The 22,918-nt window shown below is 39.1% G+C and overlaps 1 protein-coding gene across 2 annotated transcripts in view; it reads right to left on the bottom strand.

The window, feature by feature from the left end:
* NCAM2 (neural cell adhesion molecule 2) overlaps nt 1-22,918 on the bottom strand; it is a 440,779-nt gene that overhangs the window by 259,150 nt on the left and 158,711 nt on the right. The window contains exon 2 of one of the 2 annotated variants that reach the window (XM_044287571.1): nt 19,784-19,889. The exons of the other annotated variant lie outside the window; for it this stretch is intronic. Within the exon in view, the coding sequence (XP_044143506.1) occupies nt 19,784-19,889 (106 nt within the window). The remainder of the gene's footprint in view (nt 1-19,783; nt 19,890-22,918) is intronic. 2 annotated transcript variants of the gene reach the window in all.

Below are 22,918 nucleotides of genomic sequence, written 5' to 3'. Positions count from 1 at the left end.
TAGAATTCAGATAGGTGGATTGGCAGCAAATGGGTTAATGTTGAGTAAGACTATTTTTTTTCTTCATACAATGTAAAGCCATCATTAGACATAGTGACATTTTGGCAAGCCTTTCCCCCCAAATATGTGACTGGTAAGTGGTTAATAATTTGTACTCTTGCTTCCTTCTTGCCTTTATTAGCTTAATAACTCTTCATTTTTCACTGCAGCATTACTTTAATTATATAAATAAGGAAATCCGCCTCAATGGTATAAATAGGCAGTTTTACTAAAGGCTGGAATAATTTAAAAGTAAAAAAATAAACACAGCCTTGATCTACTTTAAAAACCAGGTAACCTACGATGCACAGTACATAAATCTGATATTAATAACAGAGTGTACAATTAAAATAATAATAATACTTACCTGATCATTTTGCTCGCGACAGGCCACCCACCGCCATCTTGCTTGAAGGTCTGGCGCGAAATCTTGCACGGTCCAAGATGATGTAATCATGCTGGCCGACATGGTGGCTTCATACATTACCGCACACAGGATTTCCTCTGAGATCTTCAAGCAAGATTGCGGCGGTCGAGGATGAGGTTAAATTAATTTCAGGTTAAATCGTTTTGCTACCGTGAAGCACAAGGAAATTTGGATCGAAGTCCACAAAGTGCACTTCGATTCACTCATCACTAATTATTGTATTCAAAAATAATTTATTTTTTTATACACCGATATTGCTTTAGCTTACAGCTTCCCCTCAACCTCTCTATATACTTCTTGACATTATGGGGTCATTTATTAAGACCGGAGTTTTAGACGTCGGTCTTAATAACCCCTATATCTGACAGTGGATCCGCCAAAGTTATGAAGAGGGCCAGCATCTACTTAATTTCGGCACATCCAGCGCCATTCTAAATGTAAGACAGCTTCCTTGCGCTCCTTAATTTAGATCATTTTCTTCTCCTAAAACAGATGTAGAAAATGATGTATGGGAGGGGGCTACTGGTCCGACCCCTTCCCCTCCCATGCCACACCCACTATTTTAGACCTGGCGTGAGCGGGGAAGAGTTGCACATCGTGTGGCGCAACTAACGCCTAATATAGGCATATTTCAGGATAATAAATGACCGTTTACATGTACTTCTATGAAGAAGGGGACATAAGTAAAGGCTCCTGTTCCCCCATCTCTGGGAGATGGTAAAGAGGCCCCATTAGGTTATTGGAAGAATCACATATTGCCTTTTTATATATTGTATGCCGCATTAAAGCATATGGCTTCTGTATAGGGGAGTCCTTCATCTTGGGGCCTATCTCTATTAACCAGAGTTGCATACTTACCAACATGTTACTGTATTTACAGAGCCTAGTGTCTTAGAATTTGAGAGGAGAAGGAAAGTGTATCCGGTCTGTGGATACTACAGCTTTTCCTGGAGTGCACAAGACTATTTACTTGTTCCCTAAACACAAGACTCCAGTGAAGAAATGTATTTGGCCCCACTGGGGATGCTGCTAATATTGGTGCTGCAGATTGGACGCTACATTGTACACTCGGACGCATTTCTACTAAACAAAGTGTCATCAGGAGTGTTAGCAAACTGTAAGCAGCAAAAAATAATAGCAAAGTACAGCCTCTGGCTCTGCCCATGGTTAAATCGCTGGTGATCGGCACGCGCGTCATGGCCATACCAGAGCCACACGTGCTGCGGCTGCTGTACTTTGTAATTTTTTGCTGCTTACAGTTTTCTAACACTCCTGATGACACTTTGTTTAGTAGAAACGCGGCGAGTGTACAACGTAGCGTCCATTCTGCATCACCAAGATTAGCAGCATCTCAAATGGAGCCAAATACAGTACATTACTCCACTGGAGTCTTGTGTTTAGGGAACAAGTAAATAGTCTAGTGCACTCCAGGAAAAGCTGTAGTATCCACAGACTGGATACACTTTGCTTCTCCTGTCAATTTCTAAGACACTAGGCTCTGTAATACAGTTACTTTTCTTGTGTTCCCCATTGATCTACTAGGTTCTCTACCCCCCCCCCCCCCAGTCAGCTTCTCCACAGCCATTAATAATGTGGCTAGTAGCTTCTTTTTCCTTTTGACTGGGAGGATATCGTTTTGAATCACTGCCTCAACAGGGTATGCATCTCTGTATTTTTACTTTGCTATCAATAATAAACATTTATTATTTGAGTTTTAACGTCTATTTTTGCAGTGAATCCTGGTTTATTGAATAGACCAATATCCTTGCAACTGATATATCTTCCCATGATTGAAATGCTTTAACACACATCTGTTTTTGACCTGGCCTGCCTAAGTATTGCATGGTTACATTTATTATTACTAATTTATTTATTGAATGCCTACCGTGTAATACTAAGCTTTGCCTGTAGTGGCCGCTGCAGGAAAATAAATGGCTTGTCGACAAGGATTTCTAAATGTAGATCTATGGTGATCAGCTGATCACTGGATCAGAGAGTAATTAGAAAGGTTTCATTATGAATTCCACCTATATTTAGGTAATTTATTAACCCAGCAAATTGCCCAAGTGACAAAAAACGTAGCTGCAGGAGTGATAAGTGTAAGTCACCAATGTAGTCATCAAAGCGTTCGCTGCTTATTTTGCAAATGGAAGTGTGAATCATTGTTAATCCTCTGAGTGTTAAAATGTTATTGTACGTGCAATAAACGTGGTGCCAAAGACCACCTTCTCTGTCTAGGGATGGCGGCGTTACGTTATTGTAGACAAATTCATCTTTAACAATTGATATCTTTGTTCAAAATGTGCTCCTCACAGTCCTGAAAAGGGTGTTGTGACACATTTATGTATAATTAGACATTAAATAACACTGTAATCTATGTCTACAGATGTAGCAATGCTTAATTGTACAGATGACGCTGCATTAAAAGAGCTACGTTAATAACAGAATGCTGTACTTGTACAGTTGTGATATCCGTATTTTGCGCTGATACTAAGCTATAATATGTGTTATAGACCAGAGCTGCATTCAAAATTCTGTCAAGTTATTTAAAATAATAACTTATTAATTGAATAGTTGAATAATATTTTCATCAGCTCATGCATCTATAACAGCGTTGTTATGCCACTTAAAGGGTTTATTCATGTAAAAATTGAAAATCAGACATCACATAGTACATGCCAATCTATTTCTAACAAAGCTAGTATCAGCCCTGCACCTCCATGGGCCCAGAGTACAGATAAGCAAACTTGCTGTTGGCAAGTTCGGGTTCAGAATTCGGGTTTGGGTTCTGGGTGAATTCCGTTCTGGATTCCGTTATCACTGAATATAATGGAATTCTATGATTGAATGCACCACAGAAGCCTTTAAGAGGGATTCCATTTTGCATTCTGTCATAATAGAAGTCTATGGGCAGTATAATGGATCCGGCTGGTTTCCATTATGCAGAAGTCCTGCCCATAGACTTCTATTAAGACAGAATGCAAAATGGAATCACTTTTTTTATTATTATTATTATTTTTTTTATTCTGATTCCATCTTGTAAGGTCCACATGCTCAGCAGCTCAGTCCTATCTTCAGAATTGTCTAGAAGAGGAATCTTCTAAAAAGCACTGAACATATTATGTGGATGTTGAGAAAAACAAAACAAAACATCAGAAGGTGTCATAACATGTAACAAAAAAATCTCAACAAAAAGCAGGTTTTTAAATCATTTCAATAAAAAAAACATGTTTTGGTGATCTAACAAAAATATTGTAAACTGTGAGACAATCCCTTTAATGTGTCTTCCAGCATTAGAAACCATAAGGTATCATGTGGCCATAGTCAAGACTCCTTTGGCTACTACAAGTGGAGAAGAATCAGAGTTTAAATATAACATGCATTTTAAATCATGTGTGATTCAGTGGAAATAATAGAACATGATTATGTATTTCATACAAAGCATCTAAAGGATCTTGCTTACCCAGGGTAGACTATATTTTGCAGGCACAGTTAAATTTTTTTCTAGTACACAAGGGTGTGAAAGCTACGAGTGTTCTCATTTGGTTATTCAAATAATCTGTGAGTCCTTTTTGTGTGATTTTATCTTTATGCTTATTTATATAAGCATAAAACAAAATTGTGAACTTAAGGGTATATATAAAAATAAAAGCAAAAAAAGTTTCCGTTTTCACATTTCTGATTTTTTTTAACAGCATAAAGTACTACAAAATGTAATGCCCCTTTCTGTTATGCTCATTTTTATATAAGAGATACAGTGGGATGCGAAAGTTTGGGCAACCTTGTTAATCGTCATGATTTTCCTGTATAAATCGTGGGTTGTTACGATAAAAAATGTCAGTTAAATATATCATATAGGAGACACACACAGTGATATTTGAGAAGTGAAATGAAGTTTATTGGATTTACAGAAAGTGTGCTATAATTGTTTAAACAAAATTAGGCAGGTGCATAAATTTGGGCACCACAAAAAAGAAATGAAATCAATATTTAGTAGATCCTCCTTTTGCAGAAATTACAGCCTCTAAACGCTTCCTGTAGGTTCCAATGAGAGTCTGGATTCTGGTTGAAGGTATTTTGGACCATTCCTCTTTACAAAACATCTTTAGTTCATTCAGGTTTGATGGCTAACGAGCATGGACAGATCTCTTTAAGTCACACCACAGATTTTCAATTATATTCAGGTCTGGGGACTGAGATGGCCATTCCAGAACGTTGTACATGTTCCTCTGCATAAATGCCTTAGTGGAAATTGAGCAGTGTTTAGGGTCATTGTCTTGTTAAAAGATCCAGCCCGGCGCAGCTTCAGCTTTGTCACTGATTCCTGGACATTGGTCTCCAGAATCTGCTGATACTGAGTGGAATCCATGCGTCCCTTAACTTTGACAAGATTCCCAGTCCCTGCACTGGCCACACAGCCCCACAGCATGATGGAACCATCAGCATATTTTACTGTAGGTAGCAGGTGTTTTTCTTGGAATGCTGTGGTCTTTTTCCTCCATGCATAACGCCCCTTGTTATTGCCAAATAACTCAATTTTAGTTTCATCAGTCCACAGCACCTTATTCCAAAATGAAGCTGGCTTGTCCAAATGTGCTTTAGCCCACCTCAAGCGGCACTTTTTGTGCTGTGGGCGGAGAAAAGGCTTCCTCTGCATCACTCTCGCATACAGCATCTCCTTGTGTAAAGTGCGCCAAATGGTTGAACGATGCACAGTGACTCCATCTGCAGCAAGATGATGTTGTAGGTCTTTGGTGCTGGTCTGTGGGTTGACTCTGACTGTTCTCACCACTCGTCACTTCTGTCTATCCGAGATTTTTCTTGGTCTGCCACTTCGAGCCTTAACTTGAACTGAGCCTGTGGTCTTCCATTTCCTCAATATGTTCCTAACTGTGGAAACAGAAAGCTGAAATCTCTGAGACCTCTTTCTGTATCCTTCCCCTAAACCATGATGGTGAACAATCTTTGTCTTCAGGTCATTTGAGAGTTGTTTTGAGACCCCCATGTTGCTACTCTTCAGAGAAAATTAAAAGAGGAGGGAAACTTACTATTGACCCCCTTAAATACTCTTTCTCATAATTGGATTCACCTGTGTATGTAGGTCAGGGGTCACTGAGCTTACCAAGCCAAGTTGAGTTCCAATAATTAGTTCTAAAGGTTTTGGAATCAATAAAATGACAACAATGCCCAAATTTATGCACCTGCCTAATTTTGTTTAAACAATTATAGCACACTTTCTGTAAATCCAATAAACTACATTTCACTTCTCAAATATCACTGTGTGTCTCCTATATGATATATTTAACTGACATTTTTTATTGTAACAACCAACGATTTATACAGGAAAATCATGACGATTAACAAGGTTGCCCAAACTTTTGCATCCCACTTTATATAGGCGGTCATTTAATATTATCCAGAAATACGCCAATTTAATTAATCATTTTCTATGCTTGGTTTAGGCGTAGAAAATGGTCTAAATTTCAGGAAGACATGGATGGTACTATACCAAATCTTCCTTCTCTATGGGGAATCCAGCTGTCTCTGACAACTAGATATCCTCTTTTGTAGCAGCTATATTTCTGTGCTACTACAAACATTTGTATTACACTTTTTTCGCAAGGGACTCAAAGCGAAGTCCAGGAGTAAACTGATCATTTTATTAGCGTATCCTATGTAGAGAGAAATGTGTTATTAGACCTCAAAAGCCAAACTGAATAGTTTCATTTTGCGTCTTGATGAAAATAAGTAAAAACGTGACATCTGTCTCATTGTTCCAAACAATGAGTTCCGGAGAGTGGGGATGCATGAAAGAAGGATGCGGCTCCAAATATCTTATGTTAAATCCCGAGTGTTGACTTGTTGCTGATCTGAGAGGATGGCTAGGAGTATATGGAGTCAAAGTTTCTTTCAAGTACAGTAGCTGGGGCCAAAGCTGTTTATGGCATGGTTGTTTGATTAATAACATAGACACAGCCTTTTGGATAAACTGAAGGCATTTAACTGCATTTTCTGGAAGGCCTATGTATAGAACATTACAGAAGTCCAGTCCTAAAATTATAAATGCATATACCAGGGAGGACATATCTTCAGCAGGAATGAGGCTTAAAATGTTCCAATGTTCCTCAGATGGAAGTATGCATATTTATTTAATAGGTGCTGATATCTGGATTCTGACAGACCGTTCTCCATTGATAGGTAGACCCAAATTCTGTATATGGTCTGAGCTTTGAAGAATCGTGTTTCCCAGAGACAGAGGAGCTGGATCTGCAGTTTGTTGCTCTGTCTCTCTCATTTATTGTGCCATCAATTTCACAAAACTCTTTAAAGTATCCCTACGTTTTCAAAAACTGTTTGCATGATGGATGTGCTTCTTTGCACAGTACATTTATAACTGGGAAGGGACAGCTATAGTTGGGCTTCACTAAAGTTTCTTTAACCCCTTAAGGACACGGCCCTATTTCACCTTAAGGACCAGGCCATTTTTTGCAAATCTGACCAGTGTCACTTTAAGTGCTGATAACTTTAAAACACTTTGACTTATCTAGGCCATTCTGAGATTGTTTTTTCGTCACATATTATACTTCATGACACTGGTAAAATAAAGTCAAAAAAATTAATTTTTTTTCATAATAAAATACCTAATTTACCAAAAATTTTGAAAAATTAGCAAATTTCAAAGTTTCAGTTTTTCTACTTCTGTAATACATAGTAATACTCCCAAAAATTGTGATGACTTAACATTCCCCATATGTCTACTTCATGTTTGAATTATTTTGGGAATGATATTTTATTTTTTAATGATGTTACAAGGCTTAGAAGTTTAGAAGCAAATCTTGAAATTTTTCAGAAATTTACAAAAAAACAATTTTTAGGGACCACTACAGCTCTGAAGTCACTTTGCGAGGCTTACATAATAGAAACCGCCCAAAAATGAATCCATTCTATAAACTACATCCCTCAAGGTATTCAAAACTGATTTTACAAACTTCGTTAACCCTTTAGGTGTTGCACAAGAGTTATTGGCAAATGGGGATGAAATTTGAGAATTTCATTTTTTTGCCTAATTTTCCATTTTAACCCATTTTTTTCCACTAACAAAGCAAGGGTTAACAGCCAAACAAGACTGTATCTTTATTGCCCTGACTCTGCTGTTTACAGAAACACCCCATATGTGGCTGTAAACTACTGTACGGCCACACAGCGGGGCGTAGAGTGAAAGGTGCGCCGTATGGTTTTTGGAAGCCAGATTTTGCTGGACAGTTTTTTTGACACCATGTCCCATTTGAAGCCCCCTGATGCACCCCTAGAGTAGAAACTCCATAAAAGTGACCCCCATCTAAGAAACTACACCCCTCAAGGTATTCAAAACTGATTTTACAAACTTTGTTAACCCTTTAGGTGGAAAATAGAGATGGAAAATAGAGATACAATTTCAAAATTTCACTTTTTTGGCAGATTTTCCATTTTAATATTTTTTTTCCAGTTACATAGCAAGGGTTAACAACCAAACAAAACTCATTATTTATGGCCCTGATTCTGTAGTTTACAGAAACACCCCATATGTGGTCGTAAACTGCTGTACGGGCACACGGCAGGGCGCAGAAGGAAAGGAATGCCATAAGGTTTTTGGAAGGCAGATTTTGCTGGACTGTTTTTTTGACACCATGTCCCATTTGAAGCCCCCCTGATGCACCCCTAGAGTAGAAAATCCAAAAAAGTGCCCCCATTTTAGAAAGTACGGAATAGGGTGGCAGTATTGTTGGTACTAGTTTAGGGTACATATGATTTTTGGTTGCTCTATATTACACTTTTTGTGCGGCAAGGTAACAAGAAATAGCTTTTTTGGCACGTTTTTTTTTTGTTATTTACAACATTCATCTGACAGGTTAGATCATGTGGTAATTTTATAGAGCAGGTTGTCACGGACGCGGCGATACCTAATATGTATACAATTTTTTTTATTTATGTATGTTTTATACAATAACATTTTTAAAACCCAAAAATTGTTTAGTGTCTCCATAGTCTAAGAGCCATAGTTTTTTCAGTTTTTGGGCGATTATCTTGAGTAGGGTCTAATTTTTGCGGGATGAGATGACGGTTTGATTGGCACTATTTTGGGGTGCATATGACTTTTTGATCGCTTGCTATTACACTTTTTGTGACGTAAGATGGCAAAAAATTGCTTTTTTTTACACCGTTTTTATTTTTTTATTTTTACAGTGGTCACCTGAGGGGTTAGGTCATTTGATATTTTTATAGAGCCGGTCGATACGGACCCGGCGATACCTAATATGTATACTTTATTTTTATTTATGTAAGTTTTACACAATGATTTTATTTTTGAAACAAAAAAAAATCATGTTTTAGTGTTTCCATAGTCTAAGAGCCATAGTTTTTTCAGTTTTTGGGCGATTATCTTGAATAGGGTCTCATTTTTTGCGGGATGAGATGACGGTTTGATTGGTACTATTTTGGCGTACATGCGACTTTTTTGATCACTTTTATTACCTTTTTGGGGAAGTAAGGTGGGCAAAATTTCAATTTTCTTATAGTTTTTATTTTATTATTTTTATGGCGTTCACCGTACGGGGAAAGTAACATGACCGTTTTATAGATCAGGTCGTTACGGACGCGGCAATATCTAATATGTGTAGTGTATTTTATTTTTTTAATTTTTATTCAGTGATAAATGTTTTTTTTTAATCTTTACTTTTTTCACTTTTTTTTTTACATTTTTTTGACCCAGACCCACTTGGTTCTTGAAGATTCAGTGGATCTGATGTCTGTAAAATACAGTACAGAACCCTATAGGGTTCTGTACTGTATTTTACTTACACTGAACAGATCTATGCTTTTAGCATAGATCTGTTCAGCACCATGGACAGCAGGACGCCTGAGCAGGCGTCCTGTTGCCATGGAAACCTTCCCCGTCTGCCACAACTTTGCAGACGGGGAAGGGTAAGGACGGGGCTTCGGGGTGCTGCCTGGGGGCTCTCTCCCTCTCTATCGGGGGGCTGCAAAAGGCACAGCAGCCTCCCAATGGGAGAGGGAGGGAGCTCCCTGACCGATGACAGTTAACTTTTTCCATACAGCGGTCCGTACGGACCGCGGTATGGAAAGGGTTAAACGGCTGACATCTGCACAGATGTCAGCCGTTTATACCAGGGTGTCAGCAATGTGCTGGCACCCTGGTATAACCCACTAGACGCCAACGATTATTCAAGGGGAGGCGGGCGGGGGATCGCGATCCCGCCTGCCGCACCGCCCGCCTCCCGCAACGCCCCACCGCCTGCGACACCCCCCTGCACCACCCGCCACCATCAAATCGTGCAGGGGTACAGAGGGGGTGAAAAATCTCTAATTTAGGCACTCTAAAGTTTCTGATCCCCACGGTCAGGGACCCCGGGGATCAGAAACTGCAAAAAGCGCAGCAAACCGCAGGTCTGAATTGACCTGCGGTTTGCTGCGATCGCCGACACAAGGGGGTCACATGACCCCCCCTGGCGTTATGACAGGATGCCGGCTGAATGATTTCAGCCGGCATCCTGTTCAGATTAACCCCTGGGGCGCCGGAATCCCGATTTAAAGTTAGGACGTACCGGTACGTCCTGTGTCCTTAAGGACTCGGGAAACAGGGCGTACCGGTACGTCCTATGTCCTTAAGGGGTTAAACCATATGATTCCCTGTTTCAGCTACACAGCTAGATGCATTTCTCTCACAAGCAGAGGGTGTCTCCCTTCTGCTAATGCAGTAGGCAGTGATCTCACTTCCCTTACATTTCACTATGTTTTTATTTTTGTTTTTCTAGGGAGCTCAAAAAGCTTAAAAGGAGAGATAAATCTCACAGAAATGCAGGAAGCTCCTGTAATATTTACAAACAGTTGCTTTATAAGGGCTCACAATCTAAGCTAGTTCTGACACGCCCCTTCCTCTCAGTCGTCTTCCGAGACTCTGTTACAAGGGGTGGCTCTTGCCTGACAACAAGCAGTGGACTGCAAATTAGGTGGAAGTGAGACCCCTAGTTGCCATATCTTTACAGTGTTTTTTCAGGTGGATGTGGGCATAATTTTTTTAAAACCATTCTCTTTAAAAAGAAATTCAATTGTGTGAAAGTACAGTGACTCTTAAGATGTCATTTTTGTCAACTGTTGCTGAGACATCAATAACCCTGATTTATCATGCCTTCACCCCAGAATTCTGGCTTCAAAAAGTGGAGCATTTGCAACTTTTTGAGCTTACTTTCGGACTTTTTGTATTTTTACACCACTCATTTCAATTTTTAAATATAAGTGGTTGTAGGTGTGTTACCAATGGTCTGCCACTAAAAAGTCACCAAAAAGTCTCAATCTCATTCCAGTAAGAGGATGGAGTAGGAATACTGGAGTAGCTTTTCTATATAAAAGTGTTAGGCTTAAAGAGGACCTTTCACCACTCCTGACATGCCTGTTTTAATACCTTTATGCATTCCCCATGTACTAACAATTCTGGAGCATCCATTATTATGGCTTTGTGTTGTGCCATTCCTTTATTATTTCTGCTAGAAGTTATAAATGAATTGTTAGCAGTCTGACAAGGGGAGGTAACCAGTTGGGTGTGTGTACTTGCACACTCTCACTCTATCCAATCAGTGCTGCCATTTTCAGACTGGTGTCTTAAGTTTATCCTGTTCATCCTCCTCCCTGCTGAAGTAAGTCCCTTGACTCAACTTATTTCTTATTTTAATATTATTTCACTATTATTATAGCATACCTTTCTATATTGCTTTGACATAACATCAATAGACCCGCCAACTGAGCGGTTGTAGATAACCTGTATATTATATTATATACATATATTTCTCTACTGCTATCCTTGTAACACCGGTCACATGTAACTGGCGCCCCACTATACTGTTATATGTTTTCTTGCATATGGTACACTACCAGTGTTCCTGTGCTGTGTTTCTTTTTAAGTGGGTAGCTGCCTCACACTGTGGCCAGTCCATTACAAGCTGGTAATCTGACACCAATTTCGAGTTCTCCTCTGGCGCTTTATCCCTCCTATTCTCCTTTCCCTGTCCCATTTCCCCTTTCCACACATCCACTCCAAAATGTTTTTCTTTTATCTTCTACATTTTCAGACTGTGCAGGTACACCCCCCAACTGGTTACCACCCCTCTGTACTCTTACTGCAGACTACTAGCAATGAATTCCTAACTTCTAGTAGAAATAATAAAGAAATGGCACAACATAGAACCATCAGAATAGATGTTCCAGAATTGTTATTACATGGGGAATGCATGAAGCTATTAAAATAGGCATGTCAGGAGTGGTGAAAGAATAAGACAAATTTATCAAACAACATATGATATTTGATAAATAAGACATACAGTCCGCCAACACAGACTTAAGCAAAACTGACTTCAGATATTCTTCTCATGATAAATTCCATCTTAAGAGTATTCGGAAGGTGAAAATTCCAATGGATCTGTGCTGATATTAGGGTAAATGTTAGAAGCACCCTTACCATCAAGCGTGACATTTGTTGTCAGTATAATCAATATTCAAATCTCTAATTTAAATGCTATTGCAATAATTAAATGTGTCATTTATTGTCTTAGTAGGAACTCTGTGTAAAATGATGTCAGTTCTACTTTTGTTATATTTTATATACCATATTTTTCATTTTATAAGATGCACCGGATGATAAGACGCACCCCAGATTTTAGAGTAGGAAAATAAAATAAAAAAATTTTCATCACCTCATATTTTTCAGACCTCATATCAGATCCTCAGATCAGACCCCCATAAATATTGAGACCTCACATCAGACCCCCATATCACGACATCACATCAGACCCCCATGTCAGAACCCCATCAGCCCTGTATGTCAGACCCCCAAGAGACCTGACATCAGCCCTTAATGTCATACCCCCATCAGACTTCAAATCAGCCATTTATTTCTGACCCCCATCAGACCTCAGATCAGCCCTTTATTTTTGACCCCCATCAGACCTCAGATCAGCCCTTAATGTCATACCCCCAGCAGACCTCAATTCAGCCCTTCATTTCTGACCCCCATTAGACCTCAGATCAGAATAAAATAAAATAAACTCCTATTCGCTCTCCTGTGCCACGGGTCGTCTTCATCTCTGGCAGAAGTCATGCTCCCCTGTCTCCTCCGGCCCGCATTGCACTGTCACCTGTGCAGCTTTAGGTCATAGTGCTCGCACTACATCTTGATGCTGTACGGGGTCAGGACAGGGTAGCGCCGGCCCCAGCAAAGAAGACCAGGGAGGGGGAGTACCGGAAGCACTTGCACCGCTTCTTCCCTGCCCCTGGCACCTAATGCATACTAAAGAGCACTTCCATAATGGAAGTGCTGACTTGTATTCACTTTATAAGCTGCACAGCCATTTCCCCCCTACTTTTGGGGGAAAAAAGTGCATCTTATAAAGCGAAAAATACGGTAACTGTTTATTATTCAGTTTGAAAGGACAAATATTCTGGAGAGCTTCCTTAATACAGACACAGCATCAAGACTTGGATTCCTGCATCAAACCTGACACTTTACTGAACTGAATATAATGCATGAATTAAGTGTTCTAATTTACTGTAATTAAATCAGTTAGGAATAGCGGCTGTCTCATTCCTTAGTTGCAGGTTGAAATTTTAAGGAGAGCAGAACTGTAAAATCTCTGTGACAGAGAAGAATTAATATGAATGCAAGGGTTGGTGACGAGAGCCGGGCAAATGCCAGAGCCCGAAAGCAAAGTGGACATAGATTCATTTATATGTGGCCCCTGTCGTCTTCACAAACTGACAACTTCTCTACAGCATGCGTTTACCACTGACTAAGAAATACAGGGATTCTTGTTCAACACTTAAAGTCTGATTTGGCACCAAATGTATTTTTAAAATTCAAAGTTGTGAAGTTTATTGGAAAAATCTGTATGTCTGCTATTTGTACTTTTATTATAAACCCTATCTATCTATCTATCTATCTATCTATCTATCTATCTATCTCTCATCTATCTCAGATCTATCTATCTAGCATCTATCTCCTATCCATCTGCAATATATCTATCTATCTATCTATAAAATAGTTATGAGAGTGACACAGCGATTTGAAAAGTTGTGGTGTGCCAGCGGCTGCGGAGGCGATCCAGCATCCAGTAAAATAAAATTGAAAAATTCCACGGCACTTCCAAAGATGTGGTTCAAAAGTTGTGTTCTTCTCTTACTGGGACTGCTTAAGAAAAGTACCAGTAAGAGAACGGAAACATCTCTATCTATCTTTCTTTCTTTCTATCTTTCTTTCTATCACATTCAAAAAACCTTTATTGGAATTACCAAATATACATTGTCATTAACGAATAAATAAAAACTCATTAAAAATAAACCACCTGACAAAATCATAAAAATAATTAAATCTACTACTTTTGCTTTATTGTTGATAATAATAATATAATAATAATAATCATAAGACAATAAAAGCAGCCACCATATTGGTTTGTATTATATTGTTTCAGGATTTACCAGCTCAAGAGCTTGCATTTTTGGTATGTTTTTTTTAAATAAAAAATAATTCCAAAAATAACAGTAATACAGTATCTTACAGAGTACTATATTTTACTAGGCAAATTTGCCATTCTGGAGTTTAAGGCTAGGTCTCTGCTATGTGGCCACAATGCCTCCGACGTGCACATCAGCACGGATTTCATATTCATTGCAACTAAAAGCCAAATGATCTTTAGATTTCAATTGATGTCTTACAATTCTACCTTCAAGAAAAGAAAACCTAAACGGAAAATAAATTTGACACAAAATGCTAAATTAATTTCACCGGAAATTCAATCCACTTTGATGGATGAGTGCTAAGGAATCTATATTTTAGCTGCCATAAAATATGACAAGCCTTGTATGAAAGGCATAGAGAAAGGAATCCTAATGTTAGTCTGCGTGAGGATAGACATTAGCATGTGAATGATATACGGCCATTACTGCTGAATACCAGCCATTGCTCCACTTTCATAATTCTGCTAAGTCCTCGCTCAAAACAGTCTGCAAACATTACAGCCAGAAATAAATAAATTACAGCGTGACTGCCACTAAGTGCCGCCAAATCCTTTTTGCCACCAATCTGGCAAAATTAAGGAATTTGAATGCATGAATTTTACATGAAAAGATAAAGTTCCTTTTCGGATGAAATAGGCTTTGAACCATCGAAAGTGAGGGCAATTATGTAAAATGCCCAGCCGAATAACGCCATTTACTGCAAATGGCCAAGAGTGACGTTTTTCTTTTCGATACTTTGGTCTATTCCATTCAGTGTTTTATATTTACAGAAAACAAAATAATTTACCTTAATAAAATGACTGGTCTGAAGGGTGTCATGTCATGCTGCGGCAGATCTACTGGAGGATGTGACCACTTGATGTGATCTGCTGAATGCTATATAAAAGGCTGTATGTACTGCATGTACGAACTCTGCCAGTACAAACATATATGAGGGTGGGCAAAGTGACTGAACAGGGCTAAACGTTTATGAAATCTACACTGATATGTGATCTATCTATCTCATATCTATGTATGTATCTATCTAAAAAAGAAGAAGTCAGGCAGCACACTCATAAAGAAAAACTCAAGCTTGAGAAAGGCTCCAGTATAGAGCGAAGGGTCGCACTTCCAGCATGGGTGAATAAATATTACCACATTTTTCTTTAAGTGAGTGTGCTGCCTGACTTCTTTTTGTAATTTTGGTCACTGTCAGACTGATGGGCTTGCACCTCCATGTTTTCATTGCCCCTTGTCTTGTGCTGCCATTTTTTATTTATTTAGTATCTATCTATCTATACATCCATATACCTGTCCCATATCTATCTATATATCTATCTACCGCATCTATCTATCTCTCTATCTCTTCCAGATTCTAAGTGTCTTTATTGGCAGAACAAAGACCACAGAAACAGATACAAAACATCCTGCACAATATGATAACTGAATATGCAGATGTGTATAGCCACATTTATAAAAGAAAAATAATGCACAACACAATAGATGCAAACATTGTATATGAACTAAGCCCTCATTCTGATATGATGAAATCTGAGGCTCTCAGCCAATATATTTTGATCAAAATATATCTGTGCCCGCCTAACAGCACCAAGGTGGTCTCAGACAGGCAGGTCCTACTTTAAACCTACCTATGCTGTATGGGGATCTATATTCAGGAGAGCAGACCCTGCACATATAGTGTGCTGTTTCTAGTCACCTCTGTGACCAATGAGAGGAGGAGCACGCACAGTTACATGTACCACCAAATCAAGGTTGCCTGTGAGATAGGCAGGGCTAAGGTGCACAAAAATGCTTATCCCCAGATAATAGGAGTGCATTCACAATTGAAGGTGTCACTCCTTCTAGAGTATACTACAAACTAGTCAAACATCACAGAGAAAAGATTAAAAAGCATCCTGATGTAATAAATAAATATGATGATGTGCATGGCTCTCCAGAATGTAGATGCCCAACGGCATAGGTAGGTGTACTGTAGGACCTGCCTGACTGAGACCACCTTGGCGCAGGTAGGCGGGCACATCCATGCACATCCGCATATTCAGTTATCATATTGTGCAGGATTTTTTATTTTTTATCTGTTTCCGTGTTTTTTGACTAGTTTGTAGAGTTGGTCTCAGTAACAAGGAGCAGCAAACTATATGTGTAGGTGCTGCTCTTCTGAATATAGATGCCTAATGGCAAAGGTAGGTCTAACGTAGGACCTGCCTAAGACCACCTTGGCGTGGGTAGGCGGGCACAGATGTGTTTTGATAAAGATATCTTGGCTGAGAGTCTCAGATTTTATCATATCAGAGTGAGGGTTTGGTCTATATATAATGTTTGCATCTATTGTGTTATTGCATTATTTTCCGTGATTTTTACCTTATAAATGTTGCCATGTACATCTGCATATTTAGTTATCTTATCGTGCAGGATGTTTTGTATCTTTTAGTGATTTTTGATAAATTTAAGTGCTTGGAGGTGTGGCACCTTCAAGGGTGAATGCGGTTCTATTTTATCCTGGAAGTAGCATTCTTGTGCACTTTTTGCCCCACCTATCCCACATGCGACTTTTATTAGGTGGTACATATACAGTGGATATAAAAAGTCTACGCATCCCTGTTAAAATGTCAGGTTTCTGTGCTGTAAAAAAATGAGACAAATAATTTCAGAACTTTTTCCACCTTTAATGTGACCTATAAACTGTACCACTCAATTGAAAAACAAACTGAAATCTTTTAGCTGGAGGGAACAAATAAAAAAAATAAAAAAATGAAATAATGTGGTTGCATAAGTGTGTACACCCTCTTATAACTGGGGTTGTAGCTGTGTTCAGAATTAAGCAATCACATTCAAAATCATGTTAAACAGGAGTCAGCATACACCTGCCATCATTTAAAGTGCCTCTGATTAACCCCAAATAAAGTTCAGCTGCTCTAGTGTGTCTTTCCTGAAATTTTCTTAGTCGCATCCCACAGCAAAAGCCATGATCCACAGAGAGCTTCCAAAGTATCAGAGGGATCTCATTGTTAAAAGGTATCAATCAGGAGAAGGATACAAAAGAATTTCCAAGGTATTAGATATACCATGGAACACAGTGAAGACAGTCATCATCAAGTGAAGAAAATATGGCACAACAGTGACATTACCAAGAACTGGACTACCCTCCAAAATTGATGAAAAGACGAGAAGAAAACTGGTCTGGGAGACTACCAAGAGGCCTACAGCAACATTAAAGGAGCTGCAGGAATATCTGGCAAGTACTGGCTGTGTAGTACATGTTAAAACAATCTCCCGTATTCTTCATATGTCTGGGCTATGAAAGCCTTTTCTTACGAAGAAAAACATCCAAGCCAAAAGATATGTTTGGTGCAAAAACAACACTGCACATAACCAAAAGAACCCCATACGAACAGTGAAGCACGGTGGTGGCAGCATCATGCTTTGGGGCTGTTTTTCTCCAGCTGTAACTGGGGCCTTAGTTAAGCTAGAGGGAATTATGAACAGTTCCAAATACCAGTCAATATTGGCACAAAACCTTCAGGCTTCTGCTAGAAAGCTGAACATGAAGAGGAACTTCATGCAACAAGGTGCCTGCTCAAATCATTGAGCGGGCACCTTGGCTAAATGCGCGGGGGGGGGGCGTGACCCCCCCTGTGTCGGCAATCGCCGCAAACCGCAGGTAAATTCAGACCTGATGTTTGCCTTTTACCTGCGGTTGCGGCGGCTGGCGGCGGTGCCATCGGGTCCCCATGCGGCTGTAGGTGGGACCCGATGGCATGGAAGGCAGTGCAATGCCTAAGGAAAGCATTGTGCTGCCTTCCGGTGACGAGCCTGTGAGATCCAGCCCCCTGGATCTCACAGGCCGGAAGCTGTATGAGCAATACTCACTGTATTACTCATACAGCCAATGCATTCCAATACAGAAGTATTGGATTGCATTGTAAAGGGATTAGACCCCCAAAAGTTCAAGTAATAAAAAATAAAGCTAAAAAAAGTTTTAAAAAAATGTTTCCCCCCCCCAAAAATTTAAAGTTTCAAGTAAAAATAAACATAATTTTCCCCAAATAAAGTAAAAAATAATTGGTAAAAAATAGGGGGGAAAAAAGTATACATATTAGGTATCGCTGCGTCCGCATCGACCGGCTCTAAAAATATATCACATGAGGGGGGCTTCAAATGGGACATGGTGTCAAAAAAAACTGTCCAACAAAATCTGCCTTCCAAAAACCGTATGGCATTCCTTTCCTTCTGCGCCCTGCTGTGTGCCCGTACATCGGTTTACGACCACATATGGGCTGTTTCTGTACACTACAGAATCAGAGCCATAAATTTTTTGTTTTGTTTGGCTGTTAACCCTTGCTTTGAAACTGGAAAAAAATTATTAAAATGGAAAACTATTTTTGGAGGTATTACTATGTATTATAGAAGTAGAGAAATTGAAACTTGGAAATTTGCAATTTTTTACAATTTTTTTGTAAATTTGGTATTTTTTTTATAAATAAAAATTATTATTTTTTACTTCATTTTACCAGTGTCATGAAGTACAATATATGACGAAAAAACAATCTCAGAATGGCCTGGATAAGTCAAAATGACACTGGTGAGATTTGCAAAAAATGGCCTGGTCCTTAAGGTGAAATAAGGCTGTGTCCTAAAGGGGTTAAGGGTGTGCACACTTATGCAACCATATTATTTTATTTTTATATTTTTTCTTCCCTCTACCTAAAAGATTTCAGTTTGTTATTCAATTGAGTTGTACAGTTTATAGGTCACATTAAAGGTGGAAAAAGTTCTGAAATGATTTATCTTTGTCTCATTTTTTTATATCACAGAAACCTGACATTTTAACAGGGGTGTGTAGACTTTTTATATTCACTGTAGGTGTACGTGCTCCTCCTCTCATTGGTTGCTTGATGCACAAAGCGTTAACTAGAAGCAGCACACTATATGTGCAGGGTCTGGTCTCCTGAATATAGATAGGTAGGTTTAGAGTAGGATCTGCCTAAGACCACCTTGGCAAGGGGAGCTGGGCACAGATGTGTTTTGATCAAAATATATTGGTTGAGAGTCTCAGATTTTATCATATCAGAATGAGGGCTTAGTCCATATATCATTTTTGCATTTATTGTACCGTATAAGTGCATTATTTTCAGTGATTTGTCTTTTTTGGCAGGAACACATACACATTATCTTTGCCAAGGCAAGTGGGAATAATAGAATATGAGCTAATGATAAATGATAGAAAAGGATCAATAGAAGCCCCTGGCATCTCCATCTCTCAGTCTCTGGCATGTACTAGCACACTGTGCTGCTATACCTATTGTGTTTTCTTCAGTCAGCAGGATCCTTTATCTATCAAACGCTATACATTTTCTTATGGGCTACAGTTACACCTGTGGTGAAAAGTAAAATATATGTTTATCGTTTTACGGGTACTAAGACTAGACCATGATTAAAAGCAGAATCGTCTTTCAGGATTATTGCCAAATGAATTGAAAGTTATTAAATGATCAGTGCATATTATAGACTGCATCATATAACAGCTTAATAAGTGAGCTAAAGTAATGGGACATGTGGCATTTATCCAACAGATATCATACCACAGTAACTACAGTAAGTCTACATTGTGCATATGGCATTGTGACTTTGTTTTCCAAGTAGAAGATATCTACAATATGCGTTGATCATTCTGAAATTCACAGTCTATTTTTATAGCCTCAATTCTAAGATAGAAGAAATATCTTTCAGATGCTTTAAAGGACATTTATTACTTACATATTTCCCTTGTTTTTCCTTTCTTTTGTAATCTGGTTTTATGTATAGTGTGGTGGCCACGCTCTGTGCCCCACAGTAAATGATGGATAAAATGCAAAAGCACATCCTATAAAATGAATTAGATGTGAAGGTTCAGTGCTGTGATTAAAATACAAAATGAAGCAGGCAACATCTCTCTGCAAACAGTGAATATATAGATCATACATTTTATTAATGCTTTTAGTGATGATCCAAGTTATGAAAAATTCACTTTGGCTGCTTCGCCAAATTTCACAAAGAAATTTGATTTGTTATGAAATACTTAGGCACAAATCACATTCCTTTGTAGCAGGGGCAATGAACTGAACCCCTCGGAAGCCGCTTTCATCACTGATCGCGGCATCTGATGTTAAAATTTAGGCCTTTCAGGGGTTAATCAGGATTAAAAAAAAAAAACATACACACTTTATCCATTTGCTCGTGGGAAGGCAGTCGTGGCCATCGTGCTTGAAGAAACCATGGAAAATCTTGTGCGGTGACGCGATGATGTCATCATGCTGGCCGGGAGCGGTGACGTCATCTGACATCACTGCGCCCTGCTAGTGCGGTGATGTGGTGTCGTCACACACCTGTGTGAGATTTCATGCGGTTTCTTCAATCAAGGTGGCCACGATGGCCTGTCAACAAGCAAATGGATGGGCTGAGTATGTTTAGTTTTTTTGCTGCCATTTCAATGAAATTTGATTTGTTATCTCGAAGAATGAAGAAATTCGGCTTTGCTGCAAATCAAAGTTTTCCTAAAATTCTGATCAAAGTCAATTTGTTTGGCTTCAAATCGCTCAACACTAAATCCTATATTTACTACATAATTAAATATGAAGCTGTACTAAATATTTTGATAAAAATAATTTGTGCCCATCCTCCACAACAAGGTGACCTCTTACATATGGGACCTTACTCTATAATGACTTCTCTATTTATGCCTAAAGGCTTTAACTGACTGACGTTGTTTTTGTATTATGAAGGTGGAGGTGTCACTGCCACAATTTGGTCCTGTACTCATGGTACGACCACTCGGCCTGGTTGTGTCATGGTTTCAAAATGGTAGTGCTGCAGCCGGGTACTGCACACCCATTCAGGCAGCAGTATATACCCAATATATGAGGTCCTCTGGATCAACATGTAGGATAACAAGCTGAACTGGGTGTATATATGTCTGTTTTTCAGCCTTACACACTATGGGGTCATCTATTAATCTGAAATACGCCTAAATTTTGAGTATTTCAGGAGCAGATTGCGGTGAAACAGTTAGCTGTGCTGCAATCTGCACCTTTTCCCGCTCACACCAGATCTAAAATTGTGGGCATGGTGTGGGTGGGGAACGGGATTGGCCGGCATTTTCTACTATGTGCTATGCCTATTTTAGGCGTAGAAAAAGGTCTAAATGAAAGACATCTCAGAAGCTGTCTTATATTTAGAACTGGGGAAGATCCGCCAAAGAAAGAACACGATCAGTTAAGAAATTTGAGTTAGGAGTTTGTGTGGTAAACCTGCTACATCTGTAACTTCGGCAGAACCACCACCAGTTTAGGGGTTTATTAAGACCGGCGTCTAAAATGCCACTCCTAATAAATGTGCCCCTTTGTGACTAATACAAAAAGGTCATTATTGTAAAAGACTCTAAAAGCAGTCAAAACAATCAATACTAAGAAGGTAATCAAAATGCAAAAAAATCTGGTTACAAAATAGATGATAATGCAAGTAGAACAAGGTTGTCCAAAAAGAAACAGTGCAGTAATATCGGCCGCTGGAGCGATCTAATCCCCTGAAAATTATAAATCAAAAGTATCCACGAAACTTCCGTAAGTAAAATCAGTGTACATTTATTCACCAACGCAACGTTTCGGTCCACACACTGGAACCTTTCTCAAGCAGTAAGCAGTACATACGGTAGTTAGATCCTAAATTCATTGAAATCATTTAAGACCTATAGGCACAAGGAGAAGTGAGTCATTTTACAGTAGGTGCCCATCTAAGGCTAGTTTTACACTTGCGGTGTGAATTCCGGCAGGCTGTTCTGTGGATGCTGAATGCCGACGGAATGCCTGCCAGCCCCATTAAGTATAATGGGATCGGGCAAGGATCAGGCTGCATTCTAGCAGACAATGCGGGGGATTGGCCAGACACAAACTGCTGCATGTTGCGGCTTGTGTCCAGACAATTCCCGGTATTGTCTGCCGGAACAGCCCAACCGAATTCCCACCATATTCACATTTTCCCAACGGAATTTTTATATATATATATTACCAGACGTGTAACTATGTAACTATGTTCACACCAGCTATGTTATTTTCATGGAAGTGGCAGATGTGTCAAATTACTGAAACTAAGAAACTGATGCTAGATGAACCTCCATGACTATAATGGACTCAGTTGGGTTCCTACTAGGGAGGCCAACATTTTACCTGACAAAATAGCAAAGCATGTTGTGCTATTTTGTCTGGGTTTTTTTTCTTTTAAAAAAGCTGAGAAGTTATTTCTACAGAACAGGAATTGTTCTATAACATAAAAAATTAAGCAAAAAAACAAACAAAAAACAATGCTAAAAAAAATGTTTAAAGTAAAGTTTTTTTTAAGCATGCTCTATGACCTATGCAGAGGTCAGGAAGGGGTAGCAGAGTGGTGGTATCACTTATCGGAAATGGATAGATCTTGTGCTATCTAAATATAGGTGATATTTGTCATCCTAATCCTGCGTGTGATGATTTCAAAATGAATGCTGAAAAGTGATGTGTACAGACTGAGATGTAGCGCCTATAAGTAGCTAGTGGAAGAAGTGCAGAATTTTAGTACTTAAAAAAAAATATATATATATATATATATACACTCACCTAAAGAATTATTAGGAACACCATACTAATACGATGTTGGACTCCCTTTTGCCTTCAGAACTGCCTTAATTCTACGTGGCATTGATTCAACGCGTTTCGGGGTCACCAAGGATCCCCTTCATCAGGAAGCTCCTGATGAAGGGGATCCTTGGTGACCACGAAACGCGTTGAGCCCACCTTTACCTTTACCCTACCCTGTGCTAATAAAGAGGAAATTTACCAGACGTTCGAGCTGTGACTGCCGTTTATTTCCAGACGATCTTTT

The sequence above is a fragment of the Bufo gargarizans genome, chromosome 3 (genome assembly GCF_014858855.1).
Source record: "Bufo gargarizans isolate SCDJY-AF-19 chromosome 3, ASM1485885v1, whole genome shotgun sequence".
Classification (NCBI taxonomy): Eukaryota; Metazoa; Chordata; class Amphibia; order Anura; family Bufonidae; genus Bufo; species Bufo gargarizans.
The sequence above is the reverse complement of the archived record's forward strand: the minus strand, read 5'-3'. Positions and strand labels throughout refer to the sequence as shown.